At 43.1% G+C, this 18,059-nt stretch overlaps 1 protein-coding gene across 1 annotated transcript in view; it reads right to left on the bottom strand.

The window, feature by feature from the left end:
* The window catches only part of CHEK1 (checkpoint kinase 1), a 167,672-nt gene that overhangs the window by 92,254 nt on the left and 57,359 nt on the right, over positions 1-18,059 (bottom strand). The window contains exon 6 of the mRNA XM_086957409.1: positions 8,453-8,641. Coding sequence (XP_086813535.1) covers positions 8,453-8,641 — 189 coding nt within the window. The remainder of the gene's footprint in view (positions 1-8,452; positions 8,642-18,059) is intronic.

Genomic DNA, 18,059 nt, shown 5'->3' with positions numbered 1-18,059 from the left:
TGAGGATAGGAAGAGGAGAGGAGCCTAGATATCCCCTGAACAAACAGATGTTCTCAGCCAGGCGTGGTGCTGCCGCAAGGCCACTGCCAGTGAAATTGCTCTGCCTAGTGCGTTGGTCGTGTCAAGACAACATTTGATGGAGAAATTTGCTTCATCTCTCACGTCTGCAACGGCCTCAAAGAGTATGGCCCAGGCTTCCTCTGGGACCATAGGCAGCACTTGCATAACCAAATACCAAAGAGTATAGGAATAACAGCCCAATAGGCATGCAGTATGCACTGACCTCTGTGCCAAGCTGGTGGAAGAGAACATTCTCTTACCAAAGGTGTCTAACCTCTTGGATTCCATATCTGGTGAAGTAGTAAGGAATGCGCATGGGTAAATGCGGGATGAGAAGGCTTGAATAACCAAGCTCTCCAGGGTGAGGTGCTGAGTAAGGAAACTGGGATTCCCAGGAGCGGGGTGATGGTGGTGGGCAATTGTCCTATTCACAGGAGCCCCTGTGCAGGGCTTGGAGCAGGCCTTCAAGTAGGATGGCAGTAAGGGCTTTATTAAATGGGAGTAAAGGTTCTGAGGGGGGAACTCCAGACTGAAGAACCTCAGTCAAAACATTAGTTTGGACTGCCACTGAGGACAGGTTAAGGTCCAGGACCTCAGCTGGCCATAGCAACAGAGGTTCTCGCCTCTGTAGCCACAGTAGGAGGGGACATCAGGCCAGAGAAAGGGGAGGTGTCTAACTCACTGGCCTCACCCAGTTCCCCATACCAGTTATTCTCCTCAAATGGTTCTTCTCCGTACGGGTCCATTGACCCCTACCAAAAGTGTCCCTCACCAGGCCTATCCTTTAAAAAAGGTACTGGCTCTGCTTCAATGAGGATGTTCTCAGTCGGCGAAGGATGCAGCGTCAGGCAGCGCCCATCCGGCTCCATGTCGGAGTCGGGTATGGGGATAGCGCTGCCTAGGGGTGTTGGCAGTGCCAGTGTCAATGGAGTGGAAACCAAGGCAAGACAACGATTCTGCGTTGGATCCACCGAGGGATCCTTAGGGCCCAAATGGTGACGAGGACGAACCCTCCGGTGCCCTTGGGACCCAATGGCACCCCAGTGGGGCCGGGACGCCCAAAAGTGAGACGCAAGGCCTCATAAAACTCCTTTATCTCGGCAGGGTGGGTTCGGGAAAATAGAGGATGCGTGGAGCAGACTTAGTTTCAGACTGCACCGACTTGCGAGGCCTGGAGTGCCAACGCCCCCTTCGACGGACGAGGGTAAGTCGAAGAGCGTTTGCATTTTTTCAACTTCTAATACTTGTGGATCTTCCACAACTTCACGGAAGACTGTGTGCGACAAACGTCAAGAAGGGCTCAGTTAACAGTCCCAGGACCTCCCACAAGTATGGGACATCGAGCATTACAGAGTCCAATGACGTCAGGCGGCAAGGACCTTGCTGGAGGGCTTGCTCAGCGCCTTTGGGTGCATGGCGGGGAAGTCCTCACGAATCTTCTTGTTGTGCCCTGGCTCCAGGCACCGCTAACAAACCAAGTGGGGTCTGTCGCTCGCATTTGCCGATGACAAACTCCACATGGTATGAAAACAGCCAGTGTCTTGGGTGACACCCTCACACCAGGAGATGAAATCTAAACACCCTCGACAAAAAGTAAAAAGAATCCAGTCAAAATGTGACTGAGGGTAGCTCAATCAAGATCAGCACTATCTGGCTCAGAAAGTAAAGACATCAGCACACCAAGGTGGTGCCTATATAGGTACCACACGTCACTTCCAGTGCGAATGCCGACACAGAAACAAACCACGCCACCTACTGGGGCGCAGGTGTACTGCTAAAAAATCTTCCGAATGCAGTCTGATGCCTGAGGATATTCAAATGTATCTGTGCTAGAAATCTCTCAGATTAGAGTTTCATATGAGTCTGTTATTGCAAGAAGAAACATTCAACAGATTATAATATGGGACGACCGCTGCCAAACAAGATTCATTAGCAAGAGGATTACTATGTGCCTGAACTGATAGAGAATTATTGCAAGACCCCCTGATAAGCTAGCAGGAATAAGACGAAACCTACTTGACCTATAGAAGTTGGAAAGTGTAATGAGGTCGCACACCAAATTGGCCTCAGCAAAACATTTGAGTGAAAGACAGAGGTGCAAGCAAGACTTTTGTATGAGAAATTTGGCTTAGCAATAACTTGGAGGATCGCGCGGGCTTGCAAACAAAGCAGTAAGCCACATGTTTAACAAGTCTAAACACACTGACTTCCGATTCCAATCCCAAGAGATTTCTAAAACGCAAGAACACCATGCTTCTTCATGGTGTGAGTTTTCTCCATTGCACACAAATGACCTACCACTAGCCAGGAAAAGCAGATGAGTCACCTTGGTAGTTGTTTGAGCCTATCTAGAAATGTATGCAAACTATCCTTAAGTGTTCTGGCATAAGTACACAAAAGTCACTAAATGAAGAACTCTTTAATAAGGCAAAGCATTCAAAGGAAAACCCCAGAAGATGAAAGAATTTTCCAGGCCCAGTATCTTACAGAGAACATGTTCATTCTTTGAGCCACAGAGGCAACAATATAGGATTTGCATACTGGGTGAAGGAATTGAAAAAGTAAGGACAATGGTTATTGACCTTAAGGGGGTCAAGATAGGGAGGCCTAGTATGTAAAGGACTAAGTAACAAAGCTGTTATGTACTCATCATTCTGGTCCACCACAGGAACCCTGCCATGCTACGATATGACCAGTCATAAGTACCAAAATCACCCCTTTAATACATAATTAATGCCTGGTTGCTACAGAAGCGTACCCAGAAACTTTCACTGAGGGAAAACATTTTGGGTGCAAATTACTGAAAAATATTGCAATCGTTTCCAGCTCCCTTTCTTGTGCAAGGTCCAAGTAGAAGCAGCAACAGGCCAGCGTCAGATTTAGTATGTAGAAAGTAATATCCTAGATCCCAAATTAAACTGCCCGAGTACAGAGCTGTTGGTACTCACCACCTTGAATACACTAAGAATGAAGGTGGATTACAGAGGTATCAGGATACATATTCTTCAGGACCTCTCAGCTGCTTTTGACACCAAAGACCACCCCTCCTCACAAATTAGCTCAGAGAGGGTGATTTGCTGGTTTTGCTTTCAAATGACTTGTATCCTTTCTCATGGAATTGTCCCATCTTAATTCCAGTGCTCATTGTCACTCTCTATCAAGTCAGGTTACATGGGGCTTTCCTTAGAGAATCTCACTCTCGCGCCTCTATTTTTCATTCTTTTATCATTAAGTCTAACATCAGTGTAAGAAACTAGATTACTCACAACTCTTGTCAGGCTGAACTCTCAAAGTGAATAAATCAACCAAAGCTCAACCTACTGCTTGCTGTGGCACAGCACAGACAGGCCTAACTTAGGGAATTGAGTAAAGTATTTATGCAGTACCAAAACAGCAATAATTAAGTCGAAATGCAACAATAAAAATCCTAAATCGGAGATATGAATTTCTAAAGTTTTAAATAGGAATTGCACCAAAAAGCATAAAATGCCAATGATAATATATGGCCATAGCAGACCGTGACCTAGGTGCAATTTGACGTTGGCTGAGATGGACTGCGAGTGCGATACACTAACCGGGTTTATGTTGGACAAAGATTTTGCCTTCTGACTTTATTCCTGTAAGTACTAATCCACCACAGTGGTACACTTCTAAAGTTCCTCAGGATCTCCGGGAGGCACTTAGATAATCAAAGGGGAGACAGGCAGAGACCAACCAGCAGGGTACAGTCCAAGATCAGTGCCACTGACCAGGTGGGCAGTTGCAGCATAGGCCTTTTGTAGCTGCTCATCACTCTGCAGCTGTAAATGTAGGCCCCAGGTTTTGAAGTGGGTGTCTGGAGATGCCACATGTATGCCTGGCAGAAGCCGGTGGGTGGGAAAGACTCCCGGGCATGCCATAAACAATGAGGTATAAGTTTTCAGGGCCAACCCTAATGTAGACACTTTGAAGGTGGCAGACGTCTCCTGGCACATTAAATATATCTGGTTTTGAGGGCTGGGTGTTTGTACTATGGTAATCCAGTGTTCTTCCACATCTAACACTAATTTCCAGTTTGGGGAGGTCATTGTATACCCAATAAACTCAGAGACAGAGGTCAGAAAAAAGCAGGGCGTTCCAGCAACCAGTGAGTGGGCACACACAAATTATTTTGTCATCCTGTTTCCCTTGCTTTCAAGTGCATTCCTAGTATAATTTGTAAACCAAAGCAGACCTGTCAAGCAGAGTTTGATACTCCACCAGGATTAGACATTGTAATGTCAAAAAGGGCAACTAATATAGAAGCCTGTGCGGATGTGGTGTGGGGCTGGGCGGACACACAAAGGAAACGCGATTGCTGACACAGAAGTGAAGTACCTCTCTAAACGCCATGTAGCCCGGCGTTACGGGGAGGGGGGGAAGACCAGGCAGTATACTTGCGGGCCGACTCCAGAGCAGAGGCCAACAGCCTCCCATAGATCACATAGTAGACGCGACTGGGGAATCTCACTATACACCCTCTGCCATAGTGGAACAATTCCGTCAATTTTATGCTACACTATACACGTCCACGTGGGGGATGGAGGAAGCAGCCACGGATGATTACCTTCAAGATATTGCATGCGCATGGTTATCGGATGTACACCGCAAATATCTGAGTCTACCCATAGATGTAGAGGACGTGGTAAATGCCATCAAGACACTCCCGAATGGCAAAGCCCCCGGCCCTGACGTGCTAACAGCGGAGTTCTACAAGGCCTATGCTGATATTTTGGCGCCTCACCTGTTAGGGATGTACGCTGAAGCGCACAAGACTGGTAGACTACCCCCTTCACTGTGCCAAGCGATTATCATCACCCTTTTAAAGAAGGACAAACCCCCTGAGCATTGTGAATCTTACCGCCCCATATCCCTTATTAATCTAGATGCCAAAATCCTGGCTAAGATACTGCCCACCAAGCTACAACCCCTCTTGCCGCAGCTTGTGCTGCCTGACCAGGCAGGGTTTATCCCTGACCACTCTACCTCTTTGAATATACGCATTATATTTGCCATGCCACATGTCCTAAATCCCAATCTGCACGCAGTTGCGGGCCTATTGGATGCCGCAAAGGCATTCAACTCTATAGAGTGGAGGTACACGATGCACATACTGCGCAGAATGGGCTTTCCTCTGGTATTCCTCCAATGTATTCAGATTATACACAGAGCCGTCTGCAAGAGTCCGTGTTGGGTGGGACACGTCTGAACAATTTGAGGTGGGTAGGGGCACCCGTCAGGGATGCCCTCTCTCTCCGCTCATATTTGCCATAGTGCTTGAGCCGCTGGCCTGTAAAATCAGGCAGATACATAGAGAGGCGGCTCTGAACTTTAATAACAGGCCGGTGGGAATTTCGCTCCACGCGGACGACATGCTCCTGTATGTCAGAGAACCACAAAAATACCTATCCCCGGGGTACTGCGCGAATACGTCAAATATGGCTTATTTTCGGGCCTGCATATTAACTGGGACAAATCCGTTGTCATCCCTCTGACGGAGGTGACTAACCCTCAGTCTGTTGAATACCCATTGGTCTGGTCAGCAGAACCTGTTAAATATCTAGGAGTGTGGATACACCAAGACCCTCAGGTGGTTATAACAGAAAATTATGGCGCTGCTTATAGGACCCTAGTTGCACAAATAGATAGATGGCAGGGCCTCCCCTTATCCTTAGCTGACCACATCTCCGTCATAAAAATGGTGGTGCTGCCTAAATTCTTATACCTATTCTGCAATATACCGATACCACTCACTCAACACTTTAAAACATTACAGACTCAGCTGCTGAGGCTTGTCTGGGGTACTAAACAGGCGAGGATAAGCTGGAAGACATTGACACTAACATATGACAGAGGTGGGTTCAATGCGCCTGATTTTTACGTCTACTATTTATGCTGTCAGGCACACTATGCCTACTATTGGTACAAACCCTCTCCGCTCAGAGAGAGAACAGCCCCCACAGGAAACAACGGCATGGAGCCCCTCCCTCTCCCACTCCTGCAGCTTCCATCTTGGAAAGGTAGTATCGGAAACAGCGTTCGAGTCTAAAGGGGCCGTGCTGGGCGCTACTTTACACACACGCTCCAACTGCGTGCCTACACACTGGTTTCTAAACAGGGCAACACTCTGTATCCACAATCACGCAGCCTGGGGTTTTCTACAAGGCATTTGTGCTGCACTGGAGCTGTGTTCCGGAGTCCTGGGTGCGTGGCAGGGGGAGCTGCTCGGGCTCCTCTTCCAGCTGCCGCTGCTGCTCGGGCGCCGTGTCTCACCGCAGCTTCAGACCCTCCCTGCGCGACCTCTCACACACACTCAACGCAGGCATGCCGCGCAGCTGACTGAAACAACGGGGGGGGGGCAGGACAGCAAGCATGAACAAGGGTCAGGGGCCTGGCAGGGTTCAACAGTCAAAGAGCAGAGTCACAAAAACATGACATGTAAAGGAGAGGCTTCAGAGGGGACCAGGACCGGGACCGAGCTGGCACAGACTGACGAAAAAACATCTGTGTAAAAAAAAAAAGGAAACACCCACAATGGCCCACCTCTGAATGACGAAACAGAGGGGGCGGGGCTTAAAAACACAGAAACGCCCACAAATCTTCTCCCAGAATGATTGCCACATCTCTCTTCCAATGGCTAGCCTCCATTTATGGAGCTAGCCAATGGAAGAGAGAGGCGAGTTAAAGCCCCAGTACTGGGGATCGAAAATTCTCGTCTGCGTGACACTGCTGCGCAGTGTACGCTAGGCGGAGACCTAAAAACACTCCAGCTGTAGTAGGGCCCTGACTTCACCTCCTGGTGCAGAGCAGGGTGTATTTTATGGCAGGCATGGAGGGAGGGAGGGATGGTCTTGGCTGCAGCTACTGTCTCGTACAGTGCCCCTGCTATTACTAGTGAGCGAAAGGCGCTGAGGAGGTGGTATTATTGGTGGTGGTATTGGTTGTGGTGATGGTATTGGTAGTGGTATTGGGGGTGGTGGTGGCATTGTGGTGGAGGAATTGGTATTGGTGGTATTGGTGGTATTGGTGCTGGTATTGGTGGTGGTGGTATTGGCAGTGGTATTGGTGGTGGTGGTGGTATTGGTGGTGGTGGTGGTATTGGTGGCGGTGGTATTGGTGGTGGTGGTATTGGTGGTGGAGGTATTGGTGGCGCCGGTATTGGTGGTGTTGGTATTTGTGGTGGTTTTAGTGGGGGGGGGGGGGGGGGGGGGGAGTAGATAGGTTTGAAACAGACTCGAGATAATGCCGGGTTAAAGTGATTTAAAGCGGACGCCCAAGTTACGGGGCGGCCGAGCTGCTTCAAAAAACACAAGCGGTTTCAGCTGAAGCAGCGAATGTCCGGGCTGCAGCAAGAGAAACTCAATATAATCATTTCAAAAACTATTTTACTGGGGTGGGGGGGTTTAAAACAGACAAGATAATGTGTCTGTTTTAAGGTTAATGTTAAAGCGATTGAAAGTGGGGGCCCATGTTACAGGGCAGACATGCTGCTTAAAAAAAGACAATCCGTTTCAGCTGAAGCAGCGCATGTCCGGCCTGCAGTAAGAGAAACTCAATCAAGTAAATAGTGTTTACTGACGAAATAACAGATCCAGTGTAACAACAGAAGTAAAGGGGCCAGTAGCCATGGAGGTTACAAATGAAGACAATGCCGTACTAAGGAGGGACTAACAAGCCTATTAACGAATCCGAAGGCAGCATTTATGAAAGACAACGACACAAGCGAATGAAAAATATGGGAGGAGAGTGGGCACGGCTTCTCTCCAATACTCTACTACAGCAGTCTCGCAGAGCGAGCAGCACGCTGTGCGCTGCCGCAAACCTAGACCTAAAAAGCTTTCTATCTAGGCCTACTATTATCAAGAAGGCAAGTCTAAAAGCAAATGTTAATTGCACTGAGAAATAAAGAAGCCAAACAAAAATTAAATAAAAACATTTAACCAAGCCATTTCAAGTCAAGTATCAAGATCCTGGCGTCATATACAGGATTATCTCAAATTGAACCCAAACATTCTTTTCACAAGGAATAACGTAAAATCACATTTCCTAAAATTATATCTGCAAAAATAAACTTAAACAGCCACCTTCCTAGCTTGCAGACATCTTTGCTATACATTTTCCCCATCACTTAAGTAAACCACAATGAATATCCAGTTTTATGTAAAGTGCTTATTCACGCAAGTGGTAAGTAAAAACAAAATCAATTATACTTTGCTTTCATGATAATGTGCAGAGTCAAAAATCGTTCACCTGTTTTTTTTCCTCATGCCTGAATACATTAGACAGGAGGAAAAATGTATTGAGGATGAAGTATAAAAGCAGCATATAAAGAATCTAGGAAAACTGATTTCAAGAGCCTGTCTCTGCTTCTTACCTCCAGCTAGCATTGCAGTTAGAACTATCCCACATGACCATATATCCACCGGTTCTGCATGAAATTCTTTTCTTTTAATTAGTTCTGGTGCAACATAAGGGAGCGTCCCACACATCTTGTTCAACAATCGCTCGCGGCCGTTGTGTCTGAACACAGTTGCCAAACCAAAATCGGAAATTTTAAGTTTATCTAAAAATTTCATTAAAGAAAAAGAAAAATAGATTAAATATTTAAAGTGCTTTTCTGGAGAATTCAAAACAGATCTTAAAAGCAGTGCTTTTTCAGGGGCACAAGCATTTTATCTAATACAAAAGTGCTGCAAAAACTGATAAAATACAGAGTTTTAACTAGTTGACAAAAATTACAATTTACATTTAATCAATGCAGCGACTAAAAATGCAGCCCGTTTTTCCATATTACATACAGGTAGAAACAATATAATGTAAATACTAGGCACAGAAAGAAAAAATTCAACTGGCGTTCTGTTTAATACAGGATGCCTAAAACAGCATGTGTGCCACAGACTCATTTAGTTACACTTACGGGGCACAATCTCATTGGGTCCTACAAAAGAATACGCAATGGTAATGGAGTGTTTTTCATATTAAAAATGCTTGCATTCATATTTACAATACGATGAGCACACGCAAATGTACTTTTCTCATTTAAACTTACTGTAGCTAACATATGTCACATTTAAAGATGGGTAACGTCTGGAAGCCATTTTGCTTTTTGTCCTGTAACTTTATTTCAGGAGAAAACCGAGCCAGCAATATTGAATGATGTATCTTTTGTTTTCTGTTTTTCGTGTGAAAGGTTTGATGCAATCCTTCTAGGATGCTCTAATGCGCACATGCAGGGTACAACTTGAACTTAATGCATCTTATGTTGCAGACAAGTGTTAGTCCGGAGCACGTTTAGAGTGAGTGTATTGTATATTTGCTTGGGAAAATTAGCAAAGTTGTTTTATATGCTTGTTCCTTAAAGTAATTGATTCTTCTTTTGGGGCTCATATTTTGGTGTAGCAAAATGTGAGAATGTGTGTTTTCAGCCAGTGGAATATGTATGATAAGTTGGAACTCCCTTTTCCATTGCTTGTGAGCAGATGCCTTTCTATTGCCTTTCAAGACTTTCTGGCAGAATCCCTTTATCCTGACTTCTCTCCAGAACACCCGACTTTTCCCTAGTTCGGCAGAGTAGAATGCTTTCAGTATGGAAGAGCTGATTTTGATCTAGTTCATTCGAGACAACTTCGTGATAGTCGGTCTATGTCTCTAGGTTTTTAAATTGGTTTGAAAATATATGGACTGGCGCATTCATGTATTGACAGCAGAATGACAACAAATTTTGATGATTTAAATGTGTAACTTTGTAATCCTTTAACAAACTTCCATGGTTTTGAAAAATTAATTCACTCTTGCCTGCAGTGGAACCAAATATGCTTCATGTTACTGAAATGTATTAATTGCGATGTTTAACCTCACTGAGAAGTAAAGCTTTATCGGAGGGCACTTTTTGAGCCTGAATTTGCACTAAAATGTGCACAAAGCAAACTTTATGGAATTACATACAGACACCTGGCACCAAGTTCTGATGGGAGGTTCACTGGGGTTACCATGTAAGATCAAAACATATACTGGGCTTAAGCAGGGCTGCCTGCGGACCCCTCTTTTGTTTTCATTGTATAGATCTGATCTCCCCAGCACTTTGAACTCAGTCAGGGAGGATGCTCCCATATTTGGTACAATGTCTGTTGGTTCTTTATTATACACGGATGATGTGGCAATTTTTGATTTAACCCGAATTGGTCTGCAACGTCGTCTGGATGCACTAACTAAATATGCAGAAGACCAGTTTTTGAAAATTAATATCGCTTAAATCAAAATCCTGGTTTTCCGCAAGAAAGGGCTAAGAATAAAGAGAGGGCATAAGTGGATGTTGGGGTACGAAGAAATGGAACTAGTTGATTCGTACTTATATTTGGGGAAGGTTTTTTCAAAAGCTGGACTTGATATCGAGCATATTAAACTTTGTGTTAGTAAGGTTGTCTCCCAAGCTGGAGGTTTAGACAGATTTTATAAAACTTGTGGGAGACGCCACTTCAGTCATGTTCCATCAGTATTTAAGGTGAAAATCCCCCCTTCATTAACATATGCTCCTGAAGTACTGGATATGAATCACTGGCTCGCTTTCGATAAGGCTGAAGGCAGAATCTTCGGCCAAATTTGTAACTTAAATTCTTTAGCTGCCCCACAGGTATTACGGCTGGAATTTGTTTAGTCTCTTCATATATTTAATCCGTGGCTGCAGTCCTGAGGTGGGGTAACTCCCTCTGTTGTGGGGGATGAGGGCACTCTTACGGCTGCCTTGAGAATAGCAATTTTTCATAAATTGAAAGAACAATCTACATTCTTTAGGTCCTTTGCACAAGCAATTGATCTATTTGGACTTAGCTTAAATGTTGATTCCTCTACGCCAAAGTCTGAACTGAAGCTGTTTATAAAGAAGCCTGCAACCTCTATTAGCAAGGCTAGAGACACTGCTTTAAGTCAGTCCAAATCACGTAGCAAGGTGGTCTGTGAAAGTGCTTTGGGGAATAGACCACAACTTTATTTAACCGGGAACCTTCCTCACGGGATAAGAAGGCTGATACTCCTTGTTGAACTAACTTGTTTCCCTTAAAAGAAGTTACTGGTATATGGGACAAAATACCAAAATAGGAGAGAATTTGTGAAATGTGTTCTTTACAAATTCAAGATCTTAATCTATTGCTGTGCCCGGAACTACAAAGGGCCAGGCTTATGTTTTTAGGAGCATCATTTATCAAATTTAATATCCATTCTGCTCAGGAGGCCCGCACATTTGTTTTGTGCCCAACAAAAATGATATGGTTTGCGATCAGATAAATCAGTTTTTTTAAAAACATTCTTGGTTATGTATTAGGCAATTTTTTAAGTCTATTTTGTATGTTGTAATATCTGATGGTTGGATATTGAAGAATTTTGTATTGTATATAAAGTATGTCTTTTTTAATCTATTGGTGTACTTTGCGGACCTCCGTTGGAGTTCCATATCAAAATAAATAAAAAAAATTGAAATTGCAGAGCAAACTGCCCCATCAACGACACTTAAGTAAAAAAATTTAGAACTCAGTCAAGCATGCATGGTCCCAAACCAACGCCACAACATTCACCTGCTAAGAATGAATTCCACCAGTTTCTCATGGCTCGGTGGTACATGTAAATTATTGCAACTAGTCAACTTTTGGCCACTATTAGAATTTCCTTATCCCTCGGAGACGTGAACCTGTGGATCTGTACAGCGGAGAAAAGAGACTGAATCTGCCCAACACACCTGTGGTTCTCATTCACAGTGTGAAACTCTTTCACAGTTGCCAGGTACTCCCTGCTGGGAAGATTAGGGTGTGTGAGATCACATTTATTTCAGGTCATCATAAATGTTTTTATAATTTACAGTTTCTTTATTTGGTCCTGAACTGGACTATAAAAAGGTGCAAGAAAATTAGACGGAATATTGGAAAAACATTAGGAAAAGTGAAGATTATAAATTAAAATATAAAATATCTATGATTTTAATTATCAGAGCTAATTAGTTTACATTTGTAATCATCTGTTATTAGTAATATGCTCCATTACAGTTCTTTATATCTAGATCAGCAGCAGTGAGTGCACCACCTGCTGATTCGATAATCATAGTTTATTAGCAGGGTGCTCAGTGGGCAATGCATAATGTCCTTCCGAAGCACCTAAAACTAAAGAGTGTGTACATGAAATGCTTCACCTCCCTCATTGGAAATTAGAACACACCATACATTATACTCTTGAGATAATGAGACACAGAGTATAAAGTAAGACCTTCAAGTAGCAAAAAAGTAGGCTTTTTATAACATTGATGTATATGGCAAATTATTAATATGGTTAACTTCTATTCACAAATCGTGTCTGCAAGCTAATCAAAAATCATCATGAAACAACCATGAATTCATTAATACTTAACCATTTCAGGTTACCCCTCTACAGACCACAGAACCAACAAAACCTGATGAATGATCTTCAACCAGAGCGCATCATAAAGAGATCTAGGAGCCACTGCAAGACCTGGAAACAGTCATTTACAGTAGACCGTCTCTTTGATACCATCTCCAACAACTAACAGTGCCACTCTCCTAGTGGTGGTGTAGGTGAGAGGTGGTATCTGCTGCTGCCTCTACCAACATACTATAGACAAGTGCTGACACACATCCTGTTTAACATCATATAGTAGACTCTTCCCAACAGGCAGTAGGGTAGTTAGTTAAGATGCACAGATGTCCATATATTAATGTTCTCTTTAAGTTCATTATTACATGTAATAGTACCCCACCAGCACCACGATAACAGCAGCACCACTCTAGTCCTTCCAACTACCTAGGGGAATCTACTGCTCACCAGGGTTTTCCATTATCATACAGACACTATAGACCCAGATACTACATACACAGCCTCCAAGACAGGACATAACATAGGTCCATGGAAAGTCAACCAGGTAGTGACATTTTAAATGGAATGTTGTTTGAATTTGAGTTCAATGGTAAAATTAATAACACTTCTAACTTGCAACCTTTTGAGACTAAGTCGTATGAGTTTCATGAGAGACAGCAGGACCCAGTGCTTGAGGTGCGGTCAAGCTAAGGTCAGCATTTTGAGGAGTGAATATACTGTGTACACCGAGGGCATTAAAGGAGACAGACTATGTACTGATAATGTACTATGCTACCACATGCCCCACCAATGGAACCCTTGTTCGTCACAGGAAAAGAACGAAAGCTAAACTGGTAAATAGGCTCACTTCATTCTCACTTGTCTGTCACATTTGGTGTCAGCATTGGGCTTAAAGGGGGCCTTAATTTCACAACTATATTATATTTTTGTCAGGGGAAAACCCAATCAACCCTTGTAGGCTTGGGCGATATGTAGTTCAAGACACAGGGTGCTACAAGGGACTTATTTTGAAAATATTTTCAATTAATTGTTGAGTGGTATTACAATAACACACTCCGTAGTATCCAAGAGATATCAATCTTATTCGACACCATGAATTCATGGAAGGTTGGAAGAAATATAGAGCAAAAAAGGTTATATTTCAGCAATTTTAGGAGATGATGACAAGATGTCGACGTGTCCACATTAAAATTCTTACAAGAAGATTCAGATGGATTATATCCCCGTGTGTTCGGGATATAATTTTGCCGCTGGAGTTATCTCAAAAAAAGGATCTAACACTCCTACGACTGGACTGTATAGCCAGTTTTCTTGGATCAACAGATGTTGTTTTACATCCATCTGAATCTTCTTGTAAGAATTTTAATGTGGACCGCCTATATCAACTGATGCAGTTCCCCTTGTAACTCTAAGGGGAGTCCTTTACAGCATTTGAATAAACATCGTCCTGATGATGATCTTATTGATGAATACAGCAAAGACCGAAACGTCGACATCTTGTCATCATCTCCTTTAATGTTGTCTTTAGACACCAACCTACAATCACTTTTTATTGTATAATTTGGGTTGTTTGCTGGATTCAGCCGGAGTTGATGCATAATGTTATGAACTATAGAAAAAACATTGTCTATCTTTGTTCATGACTTTTTTTGCTTTAATTGATTTGTGTACATACATCCCCTATAATAATTGTTTTCAAGTAAAGAATTAATTTGAAATATAACCTTTTTTGCTCTGTATTTCTTCCAACCTTCCATGAATTCATGTTGTGTCGAATAAGATTGATATCTCTTGGATACTACGGAGTGTGTTATTGTAATACCACTCAACAATTCATTGAAAATATTTTCAAAATAAGTCCCTTGGAGCACCCTGTGTCTTGAACTTAATCTCACAACTGGCAGAGGGACAATGATGCTTACAGCCCGCATAGTGTATAACAGAATAATATTGCTCTAGATGGAAGGGTCATACGTCCACAAGGTCTTCAACCCCAGGGTGAAGCAGACTACCTAAACAGCAAGATACACTTCTCTATGTGTAGGAAGTGATAATCAATCCAACATAAAGCTCAGTCCCATCAAAGCTCCTCAGAACGATCCTATGTTCTTCTTAAACTTTGACAGAGTAGCCACAACTGCTACTTGGTAAGTCAAGCAAGAGGGGAAGCATATGGTACTTACTCTTGGTGTTGGTTCTGGTAAGGCACTAGCTTACTTGAAAACCCTGCACATGTATCCGAAAAGAGTAACCATTGAACTTATCAAATTTGGCAAAGAAGCCTAGTGAGCAAGTTTCCACGGAGAACACCTCTCAGGTCCTGATCTACTGTACCGATGAAGTAAACTGTATGCAAGCTTCAATTAAACAAAGGACTAAATATACCTACTCCTTGTAGATAGTAAATCTCATTTGCCAAGACATCGTTAACCCAATCTGAGCAAAGAATAAATATGATGAAAAGTGAATTACAAGTGCTTTCCAGAAAGAGTTCTCTGTTCAGTATTGCCGCTCATCTGCAGTTACGAAATAAGCCCTAATGCATCCTTGGAAGTAGACAGCAGCTTCAAAGCAGCTCATTGTGAAGATCAAATTTAAGCCAGACACACTAGAATTATGCGATTGTGCAGCTGTGATGTTTTTCACCTAATTGTAGATTTTCCACATAATCTATCATCTACTGCATAATCTGAAGATTTTAACAAGAAGCAAATTGAGTTTCTAGCTCCAATGGTTCAAAAGTTACAAAAACATAAAGGGATATCTGGTGCTGGCAGTGGAAGGCCATTTGCAAAGGTTAAAAATGAAAAATATGTGTAAGAGGGTCTAGGGGATAGTATTTATAGACCAACTAAACCAGGCCCGAGATTATCCTAAACACTGAGTACGCAGAGCCTGGAAGAGAGCCCGAACACTAGCCGAGATGCCTTACTTGATCATAGTATTATCAAACCTGCAACCAACAGATTGACGTTTGTCGATACATTTTGTACACTGTCTAGTAAAGTCCAGAAGACAGTACGCAGACATTGGCGCATTTTGAATGTTGCCACTGAAAAGATCCCTCTACCACTTTTTGCATTCAGGAGAGGTCCTAGTCTACGTGACAGCCTAGTACATACTCGACCCCGTTTGCAGTCCAAACAAAATTCTAACACCCTCTGGGGGCTTCCCCCGGTACGTGGCCACCATCCATGTGGGTCATGTAGTGTGTGCCCACAGACCATTAAAACAGATTCTGTGGATATTGGGACTGGTCGACCGTGGATTCTGAAAAATCACACAAATTGTAATACAGATCGTGTGATCTACATGATCACATGTCCTTGCTCACTCAGGTAAATCGGTCACACCACTCGCAAAATCAAGCTGCGCATTAGTGAGCACAAAAGCACTATACCCTGCAATAAGCAATCTACGTGCCTCACCAACCATTTCTTATGCTTCAAACACCAAGCAGACGACATGAGATGGCTGATCCTTGAACATCCTATGATCACCAACATGTGACTGACATATCCAGGTTTCTGTTTATTAAAGAGCAGAAATTGATTATTAGGCTCAAAACTGATACAGAAGGCCTGAATGATAATATTCCATGGGTCTCAATCTGAATCAGTGTTGTAAAGTGATATCTTGGCCACCAGTATATATTGCGCCAGCTCATGTTGGTAGATCAGGCTTGATCTACTTGTAACACATTCTGCAGTTGTCGCGTTACCGGTTGACAATTCCAAATCATTTTTCTATATAGTGATAAGTACACCTTTCAGTACTACCTGTGCATGGGTATTCGACTGTAACTCACGAGCACTACTACATCACAACTAGCAGATTGATCGCTTGCAATTGATGATCGGTATCCGGGTCTTTTTTTGTGATCCTAGTTGTCTGATTTATGGTGGTAGTTTTTCTGACAGCCAGTTACAAGACTCCACATATGGCATCTTTGAATGTGTATGTAACACTCACTGCTCTTAATGATGCATACTTGTCACTTAACCGCATGCGCGCTAGCGGTTTTCCCGCTGAGTGCTGAGATTTCAAAAATCCCGCGTTACGTGACAAGGTCAACTCGTCACACGCACAGCGCAGGTAACGCCCATGACGAGTTGACCTTGTCACACGCATCGGAGGGGTTAATAAATCTGTGTATTCACATTGACGACACTCCATCCAATGATTTACAGTGTGCCTTGAGCACATCGGGTTATCAATAGAGTTACTTTCACGATTGCCTGATGTAGGGGTAGGACAGCCAGATCCGACGAGTCCTAATTTGTCTCCTCCAATCTTTATAAGAAAATACAGAGACTTGTACTGATGCTGCCTCTTGAGTTCAGTTCTAAAGCTGTGCGCACATGCGCATTCATCATCCGGTAGGCAGCAACGCTCATGCGCGCGAGAAAAACATTACCGACTGCGTGTTACCAACAGGAAGGACTGAGCATGCTCAGAGAGCGGCCAGCTGTTTACGCATGAGCACTCAAGATGAATGGATAGAGTTAGCGTCTGAGCATGACGCAAGGCCAGCCATTACATGCGTTAAATATACCGCAACAACGCGGACATTTATTGGTTAAAGAACCAATTAGCCAATTAGCTCCACTATAAAAGAGGACATCGAACCTTCCTCGTACCTCCCACACTGCTTCCGGATTGCTAAGAGGTATCGACGGACAGGTAAGATGTTCCTAGATGGTTCTGCTATTTTGGACTTTTACTTCATCATTTTTGCTAAACGTTTAATTTTGGTGTTGCCCCTTTAGTCACAGTGGACCCTTAGCTAACTGAGAACATGGGGAAACACTGTAATTTAAGCCATAGGTTAGACCATAGTTTTACACATTGATTTAGGTCCTTGGCTGACAATACTCATGAAAGAACATCTTTTTCATGGGCTGTTTTGTTCCTATTCAGCTAAGTCTTCAGAAATAAGGGACACTTCAGTGAGAGAGTGTTTTGCAGATACTTTGTACATCATCTCTCATCCTAAACTTTAAATATGTTGGTTCACAATTAATATATGAAATAAAATACTACATTAAGAAATTGATTTACTTCAATATAGAATTTTTGACGCTGAGCGCCAGCCTGTTTTCTCACATGGTGTCGTATGTTATGGTCTTAGTTTTTTGATTTTCGGTTTGTAAATTTGATTTCCGAGTATAACAGGGGAACATAAGATGGATGATGCCATTACCATTTGTTCCCTTACTTTACTTACAAATAGAGCGGGCCTCAACCACCGAGCAGTTGCCGGGTGAGGGGAGGCTTACTCCCACAGAAAGCTGGGTGAGTACTTACTATTTTTTTTAAAATTATTATTGCCTTATTAGAATCACATAATGAATGGGCACAGTCGATCACAAAGTGTAATCGAACTCTTTGACTTCTTTACCTCTATGCTCCGAGTATTTCTATTCGCCACTGCTGGTTTGACCTGGTTTTTGCACTAAACCCCCTTCTTTGTTCTAGGAATGAAGAGATAGATCTCATCCACGTGTACATTGGATTTGTACCTGGTAGGGTGGTAATACACCACTGATCTGTTTACTTCTTTATGAAAAATCAGATGTATAATATACTTCACGTATTATTTTTCC

The sequence above is a fragment of the Lissotriton vulgaris genome, chromosome 2_1 (assembly GCF_964263255.1).
Source record: "Lissotriton vulgaris chromosome 2_1, aLisVul1.2, whole genome shotgun sequence".
In the NCBI taxonomy this organism is placed as follows: domain Eukaryota; kingdom Metazoa; phylum Chordata; class Amphibia; order Caudata; family Salamandridae; genus Lissotriton; species Lissotriton vulgaris.
This window is presented reverse-complemented; position numbering and strand designations above follow the sequence as displayed.